The sequence below is a fragment of the Abramis brama genome (genome assembly GCF_963993115.1).
Source record: "Abramis brama genome assembly, chromosome: 25".
Lineage (NCBI taxonomy): Eukaryota > Metazoa > Chordata > Actinopteri > Cypriniformes > Leuciscidae > Abramis > Abramis brama.
This window is the reverse complement of record NC_139987.1, coordinates 21225865-21243948: the sequence shown is the minus strand read 5'-3', so window position 1 is coordinate 21243948 and position 18084 is coordinate 21225865. Positions and strand designations below refer to the sequence as shown.

The following is an 18084-nucleotide window of genomic DNA, read 5'->3' as shown; positions in this document are numbered from 1 at the left end:
TATAATTCAGATTTTTTTTTACAAAATAAAATTATGCTACAATAAAAACACATTTTTTTCACCATTCTTTCACAATATTCACATGTATTCACATCCATATTAACAGACATTTAAAAATGTACAGATTTATAAAATTCAGTCCATGAAGGCTGGTTTACATTTATGGACAAACTTTTAAAGTTTATGAACATTTTTGGTATTCATTTCTGAAACAGTGTGACTAAGACAAATCCAAGAAAATAATTAAAAAAATATGATATTTCATGATATATGTCATATGCATATTTAAATATATGCAATTACATAATAACAAATGAATTCCTTGATCTCTACCATAAGTCATTTCAAATATATCTTGAGCAGCAGCATGTTATGTTGAAACCACAGCAGCCTTTATAACTCCTAATTTATAACTCCTAATTTGAGTTTTCTTACAACGTTCTGTTATCAAACTGAACTCATCCTCCTGAAAAATCGATTCCATTGATCCGTTGAGAGTTCCGTCTGAACCATGATGTGCTTCTTGCAACGTTCATGTTAAGTGGCTCCATCCTGAGGAAACATTGTCCATGTTTTTGTGCTCTTCAGTCTTCACACAATGTTGCTCTCCAGTATGGGCTCCCGCAGGAAGATCCGTTTAAGGTCAAAAGCAGTGAGGTTGACGGTCTTATAGCCCCCGTCCAGAATAAGCTCAGCCACGGCGAGTCCGACCGCGGGAGACTGCTGTAGTCCGTGACCGCTGAAGCCCGTGGCAAAGTACATGTTGGGCACTAGAGGGTGCAGTCCTACAATGCCATTCTGGTCAAAAGTGTTGTAGTCGTAAAATCCAGCCCACGCGTTTGAAACCTGACAGATAAAGCAAAGTGCTTAATTTGGAAAAAACTAAGAGGTAGAAATTACCTACACTTTCTAGTACGCACACACAGTTCTACGCCTGCACTTTACCATCTTAAAAGCATCAGAAACTGCTAAATTAGTTGCAAGACAAAGAAAGCTGAAGAAAACTTTCTCTTCACGAAGTGGATAACGTGAATAACAATTCTATATTATGACTTTCACCTTCAGTTGTTCAAATGCAGGAATACGATTGGCCAGATGATGCCAGACCTTCTCTTGAAAAAACTTGTCGTCCACATCAAGGTTACTGATATCTGGTTCTTCTGTCTAAAAAAGGCAGAAGTAATATATGAATGAATGAACAAATGCATGCATACTATGAAAGTAATACTTTTGAGTTCAGATCAAAACATGCCTATACCTCCTCTGGTGACATTCCCGTGAGGTAATTTCCTCCCAGTCCCTCTCGCCTACAGTAAACCCCTGAATAGTCAATCAGAAATGGAGTATCCAACCCTGGTCCATCAGGGCAATGCACCACATACACAAACCTGTGAGAGATACCAATGATGCAGTTAGTGAGACTCCACCATTATAGCATTAATGTCATTTTAATTGTTTGGAGAATGGATCGATGAATGGATTCAATTAATGAATTGCTTAAATCGTTTAATTAATATATTACTATATAAAAAATATTATTTTTTAACATAGTCTTATGTAATATTTTTATTAAATACTAATGAAATTTAATTATAAACAATATTTAATTAATTATTAAATTAAATAATGAAGTTTTATATCATCTTTTTTTTCAAAAGCTATTTTACAATATTTAGCACTGCTCATTTATTCAAATTACATATTTAATTAATATGATCTAAAATAAATTGTTTCAACAGTTATTTTAGAATATTTAGCACTGCTCAATGTATACTACAATGAAATAATATTTATTTTTATTGAATATTACTAATGATAATTAATATATAATTAGTGCTGTCAAATCATGATTAATCATTTAACAAAAGTTTTTGTTTATATATATGTGTCTATATATATAAAATGGAATAATATATATGTATATATATATATGTATATATATATATATATATCAATATTAATATCATTATTAATATAATATATAATATCGTTTACCAATTATTTTAGAATATTTAGCACTGCTCAATGTATACTACAATTAAATAATATTTATTTTTATTGAATATTAATGATAAAACATTAATACAACATAATATAATACAAATCATTTCAACAGTTGTTGAACTATATTTAGCACTGGTCATTCATGTAAATTAAAATTAAATATAAATGTTTTATTGAATACTAATGATAATTAATATGATATAATTAGTGCTGTCAAATCATGATTAATCATTTAACATAAAAGTTTTTGTTTATATATGCGTCTATATATATTATTCAATTTTATATATATATATATATATATATATTAATATCATTATTAATATAATATAGAATATCTTTAACAGTTATTTTAGAATATTTAGCACTGCTAAATTTGTAAAATAATTGTTTAGTGTGTGAAAACAAATTATATTTAATTAATTATAATATTTAAATAATAATAATAATACATTTTATTTCTAATGCGCTTTTCTTAGACTCAAAGCGCTACAATATACAAAGAGAATAACAACAATAAAATACAATAAAAAAAAGTCACATTCAGTTACAGTAAGCAGCTCTAAACAGATGTGTCTTTAAAGAATTCTTAAAAGAATCCAATGTTGGAGAGTCTCTAATTTCCGGTGGTAGAGCATTCCATAGACGTGGTGCTGAGACCGAGAATGCTCGACCACCCATAGACTTTAATTTATATCGAGGCTGCTGGAGGATGCATGACCTGGAAGAACGCAGAGAGCGAGCTGGAGTATTAGCGGTGACTAAACTGCAGATATAAGCCAGGGACATCCCATGAATAGCTTTATATGTTAAGTTGTATGTGTCAATAACCGGGCGGCTGAGTTTTGAATATATTGTAATTTTTTGATGGATTTATTTGGGAGACCAGAATAGAGCGCATTGCAGTAATCAAGCCTCGACGTAATAAAGGCATGAATAAGCCTTTCTGCATCTGGCAGCGATAGAAATGGTCGTAGTCTAGCGATATTTCTAAGATGGAAAAATGCAGTCTTTGATACCGTTTTAAATATGTGCATCGAACATGAGTTCAGGGTCGAAAATAACGCCAAGATTGCGCACTTGAAGGGACGGAGTAACAAAGTCAGTGACAGTAATCAGCTCTGAAATGTTAAGTTTAAGTAATATATAATATAATATAATAATAATATAATATAAAAATATTCTTTATTTTAGAGTGTATGCCACTGCTTATTCATCCAAGTAGGAAAGAAACCATTGCAAATTACCATATAAATACATCACAAGAAAAAAAAATTAAATGTGAGTCTTAACCTCTTTCTGGGCTCCACAGGAAACGGAATACCAGATATGGATTCTTTCGGTCCTAATCCGATGCCTAGCATGGCGGCGATCTTCCCTGAGTTTGCACCGGCTGCATTTACCACAACAGCACTCTCCACAGGCTGATACTCCAGACTGTTGGGCATCTGCACCTAAAACCACATCACTTCTGTCTGTAATGCTATCAGTGCACTTAAACTTTAGCGCATCTATCTGAAGACGATGAAAACGAGTGTGTTATTCTGAGATGTAGCATAAAAACTTACATTGACATATTTTATCCTTTTGACATCAACAAAGTCTCCATCTGTGATTTCTGCCACATTTGAAGAGCATCTAAAACCTGAAAATCACATTCAAAAGAATCACCACAAGCTTCCTTTTGAAAGTTTTTTTTTTTTTTTTTACAAGCAAACCTCTAAATTAAAAAAAAAAATGCAAATGTAAGAAATCCTGCAGTATTATTTTGACAAAAATTGTAATTGTGAATCCTGACCTGTGACCTCTCCGAAGCACTGATAGACTCCCATAGACATGGCCTTACGTCTGAAAGCGTTAAGGAGAGACCAGGGATCAAACCAGCCCTCGTTCTCTAGTCCTTGGTGAGGAATAAATACGTTACTCAGTAACGAAGCTCACATGTGAGATGTATCAAAGATTGAAAAACATTCACCAACCAAGAGAAGCCAGAGCGACCCCATCTGTGTTTATCCAGGGGAATCGCTCCTTCAGCTGGGACGGTGACAGGAGGGCGACCTTCGCACCAGCGTGTCTACGAATAAATCTTAGTTTTATTAATCTTTAACTGTATTGTGAGTCTGTTTATCAGATGATAGGAAAGGTTGAGTTAACACAAAGTAATTTCGATATCCGGATATTAAATCGGTGATTCAACTTGTCACCTTTGAGTGCGGTAGTTTTCCTCCATAATATGAGCTGATTTCTCGCTGGCGAGAAAGAGATATCCTGAATGATTAAACTGCAGATCAACAGGGTCTTCATTTACCACCCAGAGATGATTCTGTGGCATTTCGGCAGAACAGAAATACAAATTTACAAACACGTATCAGTATTCTCAAACTCTAAAGTGATCCTGCTGAACACTTAAGCACATGTAGAAACATTTACAACAAAATATTTATTTAAAGTCTCCAGAAATACTAATACCTAGTCTTCATGTAACAATTTCTGTATGTTACAGTGCATTTGTAACAAGAATAGTGTTTCAGGAAGCTTTTAATAGTGCAATATAAAAGGTTTTACATTAATGTTCTTCAGGAAATCAGCCGAAGCCATTGACAGCTGGATGTTTTCTTTCAGGGAGAACTGCTGGCGAATTCCACCACATGACAGCACAGTCGACGCCTGAGAATACTGCAGAAAGAATTTTACAATGAACAAAAAAAAGTCAAACACACAAATATATAACTCTAATTCTGAAAGCAATCACATCACTAGGCGCGTTTCCATTAAAGATCTGCACAAAACTTTCGCGATTTTTTCTAAATATCGATAAAAAACTATTGCGAAATGACGGCGTTTCCATTGTTATGCGACTAAAACGTAATTTTTTCCTCTTGCGATAAGTCATTCCAAAAATCATGGCAACGGACGTTGGTAAGATTATATATCACAGCCACGTAGCCTACCGCACTAGACATTATTATTATTAATGGAAGGAAACGTAGGCGTGTTATCCAAGCATTAATGGCAAGGAAAGACCCTTATACCGTGAGCGACACATATGAGGTGTTTCTGGGTTTTTCTCACTCATTTCTGCTCCGAGGTCTTGATTGTGGCATTTCTTTGAGGTTTAGAATCCAGTATTTCTGTCATTCTTTTGTCTTACTGTATATGAATTTAATAAAGAGCTCTGTCTCGTATTCTGTCCAAACACACCCCGTCATCTACGTCAGGTGACCTGTAAATGCGCAAAAACGGTTTCCATTGCAGTTTTGCGGAATATTCCTTTTTCAAATTGCCTGAAAAACCACCTCATGCGAGCGTAAAAAATTGTTTGCAATAAATGAGAGTTTTTGCGAAATTGACGTGTTTCCATTGGGCGTATTTTCAATTTGCGCAATTTGAAGGGTAATGGAAACGCGGCTATTATCAGATGGCACAAGCTGATTGGCTCTGCTGATCCTGGATCCAATGGAATTGCTTGTTCATATTCAGAATTTAAATAGTCTGGTTCAGTGTTTGCTGTTAAGCTAGCACTGCAGCGCATTATCAGAGTTCCACTGAAACCCTCCACCTCCCCCAGCTCCACCTGCCTAGATATTATACGAGATTTACGTCTGTCTTTTTATGCAGCAGCAGCAGCAGCATATCTTAAATGCTCACAGCAAAGTGTCTGTGTATCTATTAGCAGTAGCAAGTGTGTGTGTGGTTTTTTTTGGTGTCATGATTTTAATATATGCCAGTTCACCCACAAAAAAAAAAACATTACCGTAATTGCATCATCATTTACTCACCTTTATGTTTTCATGTTTAATTCACAAGAGAGAAAAACTTCAACATGAGTAAGAGAGGCTTTACACGGAGTGGATGGGATTGTTCCCAGACAGACTCAAATCCCTAGCCGATTATAATTCTTTAATTCAGTTTCATTTGAATTGAAGGGGTTGCATTGTAAATCTAATTTGGTTTCGTTGTATAAATAATTGATGATGCAGGGAAAAAGGATCATAATCAAATATATGTTCTTGAATATATTTAATTTAAAACATTTTATGAACTGAGGGTTGTGTTACCATAATAGTGATATTTATCCAAGTTACGATCATTTTGCTTATTTCACTCTGATATTCATCATCAGACCTTTCTCAGAGTAAACCTAGATTGAATATTTCAAATCGAATTAAATGAATATAGATGTCCACTTGTAACTATTAGATTAAATTGCATTGTTTTCCTTAGACATGAATATGAGCCAATGTCTGTTTGAAGCGCTACACAAGAAAGAAAACCTACGTGCTTGACCGTCATGAGGTAAATTATACGATTTTTTTCTTTTTTGAGGGTGAACTTTTAAAAGACATGATTATTAACATAACATCCCACAGTATATAGCTGATTCTGTCTCAAAACCTAGTGAGCTGCTTACCTTTACAACACCTTTGTAGAATCAAAAACATGCTCACTAGTTTTTGAAACATGCTCCAAAGTGCCCTTGGATAAACTCACAGTAGGGTCTTTCTCCACCACCAGCACTCTCAGACCGTCCCTCACTCTCTCCTTCCTCTTCAGCCAGTATGCGATGGACCATCCCACGACTCCCCCTCCTACAATCACCACATCGGCCCTCTCAGGGGGCAGGCCAGGGGTCAACTCAAATGGGCTCCAGTCACTGCCGGGCATCGCCGCGGCCACTTTCTCCCGAAATGCCCGGAACTGAGCTTCCAGGTCTGCAACGAGTTACATATGACAGATAACCTAAACGTTTTCTGAATATATGTTTTATTGGCTGGAGACAGAGGTTACATCATTACCAACAAGTCTAGAAACCATACTGTGTTTGGAATATTGTTAGATAAGGCGGCGGAGTTTTTATGTTAATGTAATGCTGGTTTGTGGTAAATTTCTCCTTCATACATGTAAATGTATGAAGAAAAACCTTATTTGTATTTGGTAAGTTAATTATCTTCTATCCCAAAAATGCAAGAGAGAGAGAAATACGAACAAACTGACTAGGATTATTTAGGAATTAAATAGTAATAGAGAATTAATTATTTTTTTTATTTTTTTTTTGATAACTGTTTTGTATTAGTCTGAATATTATTTTTATGCAGAGGCGAATTTACAAATCCTACTATAGTGAACGCCAGACTTATGAATATTAATTAGGCACCGTTACGTCCGCCCTCACTGATTTGCTGAGAGGAAAGAGGTAGTTAGGCAGTTGGCCAATCAATGGACGAATGACTACTGCGAGCCAGCCTTGGCTCATGAATCTGAATGTTGATTAGATTACGTGACTGGACGAGATAGGTTATTATTGGACTGGACGCTCCGAGGAAGTATACCAAGCAACGCCTTTTACACGAGGCAGTATGACCAAATTAATATTAATAAGCTAACCTTTCGCATACTAGGATTAGAAAAACGAGAATGTACGCGTGAATTAAATGTCGCTCTGCAGGGTTTAACGCCATACCGGTATAAATACTTTAAGTATATTAAGTGGATCAACTCACCTTTATTAAAGTCCTTTTCAGCTCTCCTGCTGCTGCTTTTAAAACTCCGACAGGGCGCTTTCGGAGCTCTGAAGGCCGGGACGGAGGCGAACAACTTGCGCCACATTGCAGTTGTCGTCAGACTGTTGTCTTTATTCAGGAAAATAACTCCAATCACCTTCCCACACTGACACGCCGCTCACAGTGGAGCGTAAATACATTTGGCCATGTGCGCATGCTCACAATGACGGCACAGCAAGACAGGCCCACATGGTTTCATGAGTGGCCAGTAGGGGGCGTGTACATAAGCTGCTAAAATAATTTCTCATTTATTGTGTGTGATCTATGTTTTTGAATTTTCCCAGTCGTTATATGAACTATAAACATTTCAATGCATTAAAATGGACTGTTTGGTTCTCGGACCAACAAATCTTGATCTAAGCATATTGGGGGTGTGATATTGATTGGGGTCTAGATCTCAGTGAGTATGGTCTTGACGCAAACTTGGGTGTGCATGTGATTTTATTGGTTAAAAAGAAAGACACTGATCAATTTTCTCCCAGTCACTCCTTTATTCACCCATTTAAAGACAAATCAAACAGTTATCTGGCCAGTTGATTGCAGAAATGACTTCTGAACATTTTTAAACATTTATCCCTCACCTTTTCAGGTGATCATCATTTGACACCTTTCTGCCCCGAGTACAGACAAAACATCATATTTGAAGATCAAATTTAAAAAACAAACCAAGAAAAAAAAGGTATGAAAAGAAAATCTCTTTCAGCAATTACAACAAAAGTATAAAAAGTTTTCACGCTTTCTCCTCAGATCGTGGGAAGGGGGGCAGCAGACGTTCAGTGCTGTGTGTTCGAGAGAGGGGGGTGGGATTTTGAGTTTTACGTTCTTGAGAGGCCACGGTTGTCAAGGTCTTTGACCTATGGAGGCAAAGCAGGAGATCATCATTGGAAGTTAGGATGGTTTGGAAGGACAACAACAGTTAAAGATGCACAGGTGAGTTCAAGTTTACCTTGTATATCCTGACGAGCCAGTGCTCTGTAGTATACGCTTCCTCCAGCACATCCAGCTCAAAGTCCTTGTTGCCAATCTCAGCGTTACGAACTCTGTCGTAACCAGGAGGACGCTCTGAAATGAAAGGTAAACATAGTTCTAGTCATCCAAAACTTCTTTTTTTTTTTTTTTTTAACCATGAATTAAAGTTAACATGAAACAGCACTTGAAACCTAATGTATATCTGTAATGTCACTTATTCGTGAGTGAAAATATTATATTATATAATTATATTATCATAATAAAATAACATTAAATAATACAAATATTCAATATAATAGGAAATAAGAATCAATAAGAAAATAAAATATATATAAAATAATATTAAACAAATTAATGTTAAATAAAATAATAATAAAAAGAATATAAAATTAAAATAAATATAATACTGATCAATATGAAAATTATAATAAAACAATATTACTGTAATCAATAAAACAATAAAATACTCAAAATAATATTAAATACCAATATAATAATTATATTTAATAAAATAACACTAAATGATAAAATATTAATAACACATATATACATATATATATATATATATATATATACACACATACATATATATGAAAGTTGTGTCCATTACTATTATATATATATATATATATATATATATATATATATATATATATATATATATATATATATAATAGTAATGGACACAACTTTCATATATATGTGTGTGTGTGTGTGTGTGTGTATACACATATATATATATATATATATATATATATATATATATATATATATATATATATATATATATATATATATATATATATATACTGTATATATTTATTTTTTCCCAACAAGACAAAACGTAATGCAGGATCATTAAAAGTGGGCGTCATGATGTTAACTGGAAAAACATCAAACGGAGCAAATATTGTGAATAGCTGAACAAGTTAACAAAATAGCTCACTGGCTTCGGTGTAGACCTGGCCGAAGCGATAGTAGCACATCTTGTACATGAGACAGTTGAGCAGGACGGGGGACCCTTCGCGGTCCACACGGAACTCTCCGGTGGGCGTGTAGTAGTCGTGTTCCTTTATGTGCTTCCCTGTGTCCGTGCTGCCCCCGATACGGACCATCCACAGGAACTTATTGATGTCTAAAAGAAATTCATGTAAAAAAAATTTACATGTTATTCAGGTTTCATCCAATCCAGATATTACAACTCAAACGTTAAGGACCACAAAGCTGCTTCGATGGTTCAAAATTAATCTAAGGCCGTACCATCAGATGAATATCCCGTCAATCCACCAAAGATCACCAGGACGTAGCTAACATCCAGTTCTCTCATAATCTCATAGGCTTTCTCCTCTGTGGAGGCCATAGCCTGCAAAGATATTTAGAAAAAAAATGTTTTATAAAAATGCCTAAAATATATTTAATCCACTATATATCTCATTATAAAAATTGTAAACAGCAAAACTATATTCCTTAATCACCTGACCAACTCTGGAGATGTGAGTGTTATTCCAAGTGTTGTTGTCAACTAGAATCGTTCGATTGGCCATCGCTGTTATTTGGTACCCATAATCCCACCAAGACATGACTTTAGCATCCTGTACACAAACAAAAGCAATGTGAGATTAGCAAGACTGTTCGGAATCAAAAGAAGCAGGAAGTTTATGATGGCCAATGGACTGATGGATCCCACCGACCTCCGGTGTGTTGTGTCTGAGCCAGTAATAAGCCTCTCTGAAGTCATCGAAGATGATGCGACTGCCGTCACCACCGCGAGCGGAGAGCACAATGGAGGGGGAGGAGTAAGCCTCGCTGGTCACCCAGGTGGAGTGGAAAGTGTATGTGATGAGGAAGAACGCCATGACCAGAATCATCCCACTCGCCACCTACGGACCAATCAGAGCAGAGCATCACTGAGTGAACCAATGACACAAGCAAAACTGAGAAAGATTAAACAGAGCACTGATCGTACCTCATTCTTGATTGGGTAGGTGGAGTCCTGCTGCTTCTTGGATTTCTTGTCCGGTCGGCTGACATCCAGGTTTTTCATGTAGGTGGTGAGGACCTGAGAAACGCCAATGCCAGACAGGATGCACATGACGGGGGCCAGGACCAACATGAGACGGACCTGAGCAGAACAGATAAAACTAGGGTCAGAGCTTCCACTGTGAAGAGAGAAACACCAATAAACCAACTTCAAACCAAAATAAAGTAAAAGTGTCTTACCATGACAGCTGAGAAGTACATGCTGGTGACGCCATACATGATGATGAAAATTGTGGCATCAGAGAGGTTGTTAAAGCAGTAATAAAGGCCAACTGGAGAAACAATAGATGACAGATTTAACACATCTGATGCAGTGTTATTTTAAACTGCATGCTTTATTTGAAACAGCATGTTCTAGTGGGTATAATGGCCTGTTCACACCAAGATCGATAACTATAAAGGCAACTATATTTGAGTCCACACCAGCAAACAATATCATTCTGTTTATTCTTAGCATGTGCTGCAGTTTTGTCATCTGAGGCTTTAGATGCTCAAGCGCTTTAAAGCAGGATGGATTCTGATTGGCTGTCAATGTTTTTATCATTAATCAGCTGGAGAAAATAGTTCTGAAAGTGATTCCAATGATATTGCTTCTCTGTGCAGTTATCGTTATATATGTGGTGTGGACTATTCTTCTATATTGAGATCGATTTTTAGGGCTATATCTTCTTTATTGTTATAGTTATGGTCCTTAGTGTGAACAGGCCTTAAGACATAAATTTAGAAGTGGCAACAGGAGTGCAAATACAAGGGACAGTAAACAGAAATTTTAATTTTTTATATAAAATTAAATTTGAAAATAGATAAGTAAATACATTTTTAAATCAAGCACAGAAGAGGAAACAATAACACACCAGGTTTATAGATATGTGTGTGACTGTATGCATATTTCTGCTCTCTCTTATGTGATTTGTTAGACATTGTTGTGTAATATTCGTACATTAATTTAAATTTTTTTTAGTTAACATTGAAAACAGTGATCCGATGAATCCATATTAGATATGGAATAACGATTGTATCGATTGCATAGTTACACCACCAGGTGTTGACAGGTGACTGTTAAAAACGTATTTGTCACTGAATCATTCATTCAAAGAGATTTGTTCAAAAACACTGATTCATCCAGTAATGAAAAAAGTGAAGTATATATGAGCAAGTCATTGAATCAAACCCAGTTTTTTTTAAATAATTCAGATTAATTAAACATTTTAAATAGACTGCAGCAATTTACATTTTGTCAGAACTTCTAGTAAATTACATGTTATTTTGTTTAGAATCGTGATGTCTGTTCAAAATAAAAAAAATGTGTGTGATTCTCAAATTATCCAGAATCGTGCAGCTCTAATCTACGGAGCCTCTAAAGGGACAAGGTAAAGAAAAAAAAATTAGATGGGAGAAAAAATAAGTCATCAGAGAAGCGTTGCGTTCCCTCGCAAAAACGTTTGTGTTCCTTCGCAAAAACTTTTGTGTTCTTTGCGAGTGAACAAAGTTTCTCAGGTGAACGCAAAACATTTGCGAGACAACGCAAAAGCATTGCCAAATAATTATTCATCCCAACTTATATATTTTTTCTTCAACTTGTCCCTTTAGGGGCTCCGTACTAATCTATATGCAAAAAGTTACGCATTTAAAAAAGAAATTCAGGAAGGTGCTGTACCAGGAAACATGAAGACCAGAAGCTGCAGGTCAAAGTAGTAGGAGGACCAGGTGGTGGGCTGGTGCTCAGACACAGAGGCGATGATGGGGATGTTGTTCTTGGCGTATGAAGGATCCAGCAGAGAGTAAAAACGGCCAGTCCAAGGTGAGATTGTCCCTAACATAAGCCAATACAAAAACAAACTATTTAAAAATAATATTTAAATGACCCAAAAAAAAAAAAAACATTTCATTATTATTAAATTCAAAAATGTAATAATTTTTTTTAATTACCTGTCAGCATGAGCACACCACCTGCAGAGAGCAGGATGATACCGACCAGCGAAATGACACTCTTGAACAACACTTCAAACTGTTGCGTGTTCAGCTTGCTCCGGAGGTAATCCACAAAAGCGTGAATCTGACACAGGCCAAACACTCCGAATGCAGCCATGTGTTCAGAGGACTGGACAGGCTACAGGAAGAGCGGGAGAGATTACTTATCTATTTGGAAGTTTATAATGATAGCAATTCCTCAAAGCTGATATTCAGCTCCTCACCTGGAATCCAACAAAAGAGATCTGCATGGAGAGGACGGTGCCCAGGCAGTAGACTGTGCAATACGCCACATAGATGCGATGAGAGAAACGGCCGGTCAGCATTAACACCAGCACGTGCAGCGGAATGAGATTGATCAGAAACACGTAACCACCCCAGGAGGACACCTGATGCCAACACACAAAGTTGTTGTTAATGAAATCACTTGTTTTGTGTATTTAAATAAAATAATGATTCAACTGAAAACATACATTAAATGATCTGTTCTAAAACAACCCCAATTCAAAGCGACAATGGGACTGAAATTTGGCTCACCATGTAAAAATAAGCCAGCGCACACATGGATGACCAGTAAACGGAGCCCGTCTTCACTGCTTTGATCCACATGTAGTACGTCAGCAGCATGCAGAAAATGGCGATTCCTATATATCCCAAAGGAAACAAAATTATATAGATTATATATACAGGGTTCCCAACACCTTGGTTTACTTCAAATTCAAAGACTTTCCAGATCCAATACCCTCAAACTCAAGGACTTAATGTGGGGGGGCATTTCAAGTGAGAGTAAGGTTACATTGTGTTACCTTGTAAGATACATTGTTAGTTTTGTACAACACAAAGTACCTCACGCGTGAAACACTTAACGTAACGCACAATTGCGCGTAACTAACGTAAATCAAGCAAGCTAGTATACATAGCTAGTATGGGCCACGCAAGCTAGCATAGGCCACGAAGTGTTGGCGAAATAACACATTAGTGGACCGGAGGGAATAACATGAAGTTTTTTCCAGAAAACTTATTGCACAAAATAAATTCAAGCACTTTCAAGGACCTGTATCTATGCATGTTTATTTTTAAAAACTTTCCAGGGCCTTGAATTTTTTTTTCAGATTCACAAACTTCCAAGGATTTGTGGGAACCCTGTATATATTATTAACATATAAATGTTTTATGTGTATACTAAAAATTTATAAACCACACACACACCCCCGTTCGAAAGTTTGGGGTCTGTAAGTAGTCTCTTATGCTCACCAAGGCTGCATTTATTTAAAAAACGGTAATACTGTGATTTTATTTTTAAATAACTTAATCATTTTAAATTTTCTATTTTAAAATGCAACTTGTTCCTGTAATGCAAAGCTGAATTTCAGTTTCTGTGTCAGTCTTCTGTGACACTTCAGAAATCATTTTTTGATTTGGTGTTCTAGAAACATTTATTTTTTTTCAATGTTGAAAACATGCTGCTGTATATTTTTGTGGAAATCGTTATAGATTTTTTTCCAGGATTCTTTGATAAATATATAGTTCAAAAGAAGAGCTTTTATTTGAAAAAATATTTTATAACCTTAAGTCTTTACTATAAAACTTATTATAAATCTTTATAAAACAAAAAAAACACGTACCGACCACAAACTTTTGACAGAAATTCTAAACCTTCTTGATGACTACTTATTAAAAACATAACATTATACACAATACCTCTGAAACAAGACTGTACCTTCATTGTCATAAGAGCCTGCCACAGAACGAGAGATGTATCCAGGGACGACTGCGATCATGGCAGCAGCCAGAAGCCCTGCGCCCGCATCCTGAAACAAAGTGTTACTTCAGTTAGATTGAGCCGTTAGTTGATCATTTTGGGCCCAACTTGGGCCCAATTCTGACAATCCCAGGTAAAGTACCGATTATCTTGATGGTTCTACAGATTATCGTACCAGATTTTCCTGTGGTGTGAGGTGTGTTAAGAGGCCACACCGATCTCAAATCATAAATATCCAACATGTTGAATATTTACAATCAGAATTCTGTTGGACAAACCAAGCGTGCCACACAAGCCCTGAAAAGTGAAGCCAAAACGTCTCGATCGCCCCCCGGTGACTGGTCCTAGTATAGGTCATAAGCCCCGCCTCCCCGTGTTATTCAACGGGACGTGAGACCAACTAAACAATTAAATTACACTTCAAATATCTTTTTTCCAAAGGTGGTTTCTTTCATTTGCTGTCGTTTTTATCACGCTGATGTTAGTTCAAGTGTCTGTTTCAAAAATAATTTGGTTTTTAGTTAGTTACGTGATGCGGTGGTGTAACGTCATGATTGACAGCTGTGATTGACAGGTTCTCTGAGCGAAGTAGTCACTGAAGCACCAACGGACATTTTTTTCGGGATCTTCGGAGGAGTGAGGAGATTGTATTTACTTTATTTTAACAAGCCTCTTGTCGTACTGCAATCAATTTTTAAAAAAGTGTGCAGAATCCTCTCTCCCTGAGCGCATTCTGCGAGAGTGAGGGCGGAGTGTTGATTTCGCGGCTTTACTTCCTGCTCACTACTGCGCAGGTCTGGTCCCGACATCGCTACTGCGCAGACTCAAGTTCCAAGATGTCAGCGCCATATCGGGACTCTGGCGGCTTCAGTTCTCATCAATGGAAGAGAGCGAAGGGGCGTCGTCCATCTTTTTTTACAGTCTATGGGACAAACGCACACACACTCTGTAGATTGTCACATGGAACGAAATTATACCAAATAAGAGAGTGAGCTGACAAAAGCATAACAACCACAGTCATGGTGCAGGCAGGCCAAGCACAAACCTCTCTATACCCTCATCTCTCTTTTTCTGTGAATTTTCTATAAAAAGCAGTCCAAGCATTATTATCAGCATTTCTTTTTGCCCGTCGTCCTCCATGTTTATTTACTCTAGAGTCACATTTGACCGCAAGAGATTTTACGAGATTTCTCATGTTCACAGTCGGGCCTCTGGTTGTTTGTGAATGGAATAGTGTGTCCACACACTATAGGAACAAAACTGTTAAATCTATGATTTTATTTATCACCAGGTTTGAGATCTCACACATTTTGAAAATTTTCATGTGGGCTAGCCTTTAGATAGATCAATTATGAGCAGGTACCACTGATTAGGGTGTGATGGGCGAGTGCTGAGGTTCACCTCACCTTGAGCTCTTTGGTGAAGTGGTAGGTGACAATAGCAGTGAAGGAGGAGAAGAGAGGGGCAAGGAACACACACACATTGCGGATGTCGATTGTGATGTGGAAGAAGTGCAGCACGTGATACAGAGCCGCAGATGTGATCATCAACCCTGTAGACAAAAAAGAAGAAACACATGACATTTAATTTGGCAAAAGGAGCTGTATTCTATATTGTGATGTATAGGTTTTAAATAGATGCAAAAGTCACCAACAAAATGACAGGGTGGTTGCTATACAGAAGCTACAGTGTTTAAAGTGGTTTTAGCCTAATGCTATGAGAGTGCCAGGCTCTCTGGCTGGTTGCTAGGGTGTTGCTAGTCAGAGTCCCTAATATGGTTCAAGTTTATGAGATCTCTACAAGTTTTGATGTTCATTAGGCAAAAAAAAGTCCAATCAAGTAAATTAAAGTAATGATACTACACAATTTAATGTATCTGTTACACATCAAGTTACACATTAAAGTTTAAATGCCAGATATACTTCAAGCAAAATCTATGAACAAACTGGTGTGACGTCATTTCAAACAAACTGGAGAGCTTCGGATTATAGTAGAAATCGAAGTTGTAATTCTAATTGAAAGCAACACTGACACTATTTTTTCATGTTTAATACTGCAAAGCTGCTTGCTTTAAAGCAATCTATTTCATAAAGTGGTAAATAAATAAACATCACGTGACTGGAGTGACAAATTGCCGTCGACTGTTTGATTACCAACATTCTTCAAAATATCTTCTTTTGTGTTCAACAGAAGAAAGAAACTCAAACAGGTTTGGAACAACTTGAGGGTGAGTAAATGATGACAGTTTTCTTTTTTGAGTGAACTATCCCTTTAATCCAAATGGTTAGAAGTTTGTTTAATGTTTGTGCAATAATAATAAGGAAGTGACATCAGCACTGCCAACAAGAATTCCTCTCTATTGGAAATAATATTTTCCAGGGCAACATTTCATTAAATAAAATGACATTGTTGCAGCTTGTCTGAAGCATTCTGCTATTTGGTACTTGGCTCAAGACAACAATGGAAGTGCAAGTATGTTGCTATTAATTTTGAAATGAGTGTCCTTCAGCTGTACCGGGATAGATGGTGCCTCCTATAATCCTCCCAAGTGGATACCAAGCCCGATCATCAAACCAGTTATGGAATTTGTAAAAACCCTCTTCTGTCAAGAAGCGAGTGGTCCGGTAATTGAAATACCTGTCATTAAACAAACAGGAAACTCAGTTAAACAGGTTCTTGGGATGCTGTCAAAATAACGACCCGAAAGCTGTACTTACGGATCAAACTCATGGATGACGCTCTCGAACCGCAACACGGAGAACAATCTGGTGGAGAACGCTGGAAGAAAATGACAAGAATTAGTTGGCATCTAGTCAGGAGTTCTGATATAAATGGACATGCATCCACTCACACAGGACGGCTGCCATAGACAGGATGAGCAGCTTCAGCAGGGTGTCCTGTTTCTCATAGGACAGTCGCAGGAAGCCCATCTTGGTCATCTTAACACACAGGAGGCAGGACTAACTCTTGATACCTGACAAAAGGGACAACAACAGTATGTTGAATTGTAACTTAAAATATAACACTTCAGGGGGGGAAATGCGAGACCAGTGTAGGATAGGACTCCTTTAGTAACAAATAAACACATTTTTCCAGATTTAAACTTCTAAATGATTATGCAATTCTGCTATTTATTTTTTTACCTGATGAAAGAGGTTTTTCTAAATCCATTAAGCGTCAAATAGGAATTTTAGCGATAAAGCAGTTTAAGAAATCGATCAATCTGCACATTTTATCATCTATTAAAGTGTAAAGTCTCTGTGAAAACAGGAACAGTCAGTGTGTGCACAATTCCTATGCAAAATCCTACTAACTGATACTTAAACTCATACGTACAGGCAGATAAATCAATTCAGAGAGCATCAACATGCACATTAACACTGTGTTTTCCTGACAAACTATTCGTGAAAATAAACTATTAAATTCTTCATTAGCTCATTAGCTGCTAGCTAATTCACACCTATGTCACACTTTCACAAGCTATTTTATCATATGTAAATGTATTATTTAATGCACATGAGTAAGTATAATGACAACAAACCCGTATAGTTGCGATAAATGAGCTTAAAAATAATAAATTTGCACAATTACCAGTCTTATTCATCGGCTGTTCACTCACTCCAGCCCTTCTACACTCTCTCACACAACCCTCTCTGCGTTCAAGTCCCGCCCATCCACGTAGAGAGGGCGCTAATTGGCTTAGCGTCGCAATCCACAAGAATGGCTTCCGCTGATTGGTCTTCGAGATGTCATTCAAGTGTGTCAAGAAGACGAGTT

At 36.7% G+C, this 18084-nt stretch overlaps 2 protein-coding genes across 2 annotated transcripts; both read right to left on the bottom strand.

Annotated features, from left to right (window-relative positions):
- Window positions 1–59: 59 nt before the first annotated feature.
- foxred1 (FAD-dependent oxidoreductase domain containing 1) lies at window positions 60–7713 on the bottom strand. The gene is made up of 11 exons (XM_084105569.1): window positions 7506–7713; window positions 6496–6716; window positions 4570–4680; window positions 4209–4327; window positions 3984–4078; window positions 3803–3904; window positions 3573–3649; window positions 3298–3458; window positions 1259–1388; window positions 1060–1164; window positions 60–846 (listed from the first exon to the last, which is right to left on the bottom strand). The coding sequence occupies exons 1-11, from the start codon at window positions 7609–7611 to the stop codon at window positions 592–594; spliced, it is 1482 nt and encodes a 493-aa protein (XP_083961695.1). The 5' UTR covers window positions 7612–7713; the 3' UTR covers window positions 60–591.
- A 321-nt stretch (window positions 7714–8034) lies between these two features.
- stt3a (STT3 oligosaccharyltransferase complex catalytic subunit A) lies at window positions 8035–18020 on the bottom strand. The gene is made up of 18 exons (XM_084105334.1): window positions 17899–18020; window positions 17159–17281; window positions 17025–17085; window positions 16823–16944; window positions 15714–15859; window positions 14266–14356; window positions 13083–13189; window positions 12770–12934; window positions 12504–12684; window positions 12232–12387; window positions 10755–10846; window positions 10501–10656; window positions 10226–10414; window positions 10010–10126; window positions 9795–9897; window positions 9481–9669; window positions 8512–8627; window positions 8035–8419 (listed from the first exon to the last, which is right to left on the bottom strand). Exons 2-18 carry the CDS (start codon window positions 17244–17246, stop codon window positions 8381–8383), a joined length of 2118 nt encoding a protein of 705 aa, XP_083961460.1. The 5' UTR covers window positions 17247–17281; window positions 17899–18020; the 3' UTR covers window positions 8035–8380.
- Between the last annotated feature and the right edge of the window lie 64 nt (window positions 18021–18084).

What these genes read in the sequence shown, in the direction of transcription:
- foxred1 (XM_084105569.1), bottom strand. Translation starts at nt 7,611, where the DNA reads ATGTGGCGCAAGTTGTTCGCCTCCGTCCCGGCCTTCAGAGCTCCGAAA. An exon ending in TGGTGGAGAAAGACCCTACT is followed by an intron (nt 4,681 to 6,495) that starts GTGAGTTTATCC and finishes TTCTTTCTGCAG; the next exon opens with TATTCTCAGGCGTCGACTGT. An exon ending in ATTTCCTGAAGAACATTAAT is followed by an intron (nt 4,328 to 4,569) that starts GTAAAACCTTTT and finishes GAAATGCCACAG; the next exon opens with AATCATCTCTGGGTGGTAAA.
- stt3a (XM_084105334.1), bottom strand. Translation starts at nt 17,246, where the DNA reads ATGACCAAGATGGGCTTCCTGCGACTGTCCTATGAGAAACAGGACACC. An exon ending in TCTCTTTTGTTGGATTCCAG is followed by an intron (nt 12,685 to 12,769) that starts GTGAGGAGCTGA and finishes CTCTTCCTGTAG; the next exon opens with CCTGTCCAGTCCTCTGAACA. An exon ending in TGGTGTGCTCATGCTGACAG is followed by an intron (nt 12,388 to 12,503) that starts GTAATTAAAAAA and finishes GGCTTATGTTAG; the next exon opens with GGACAATCTCACCTTGGACT.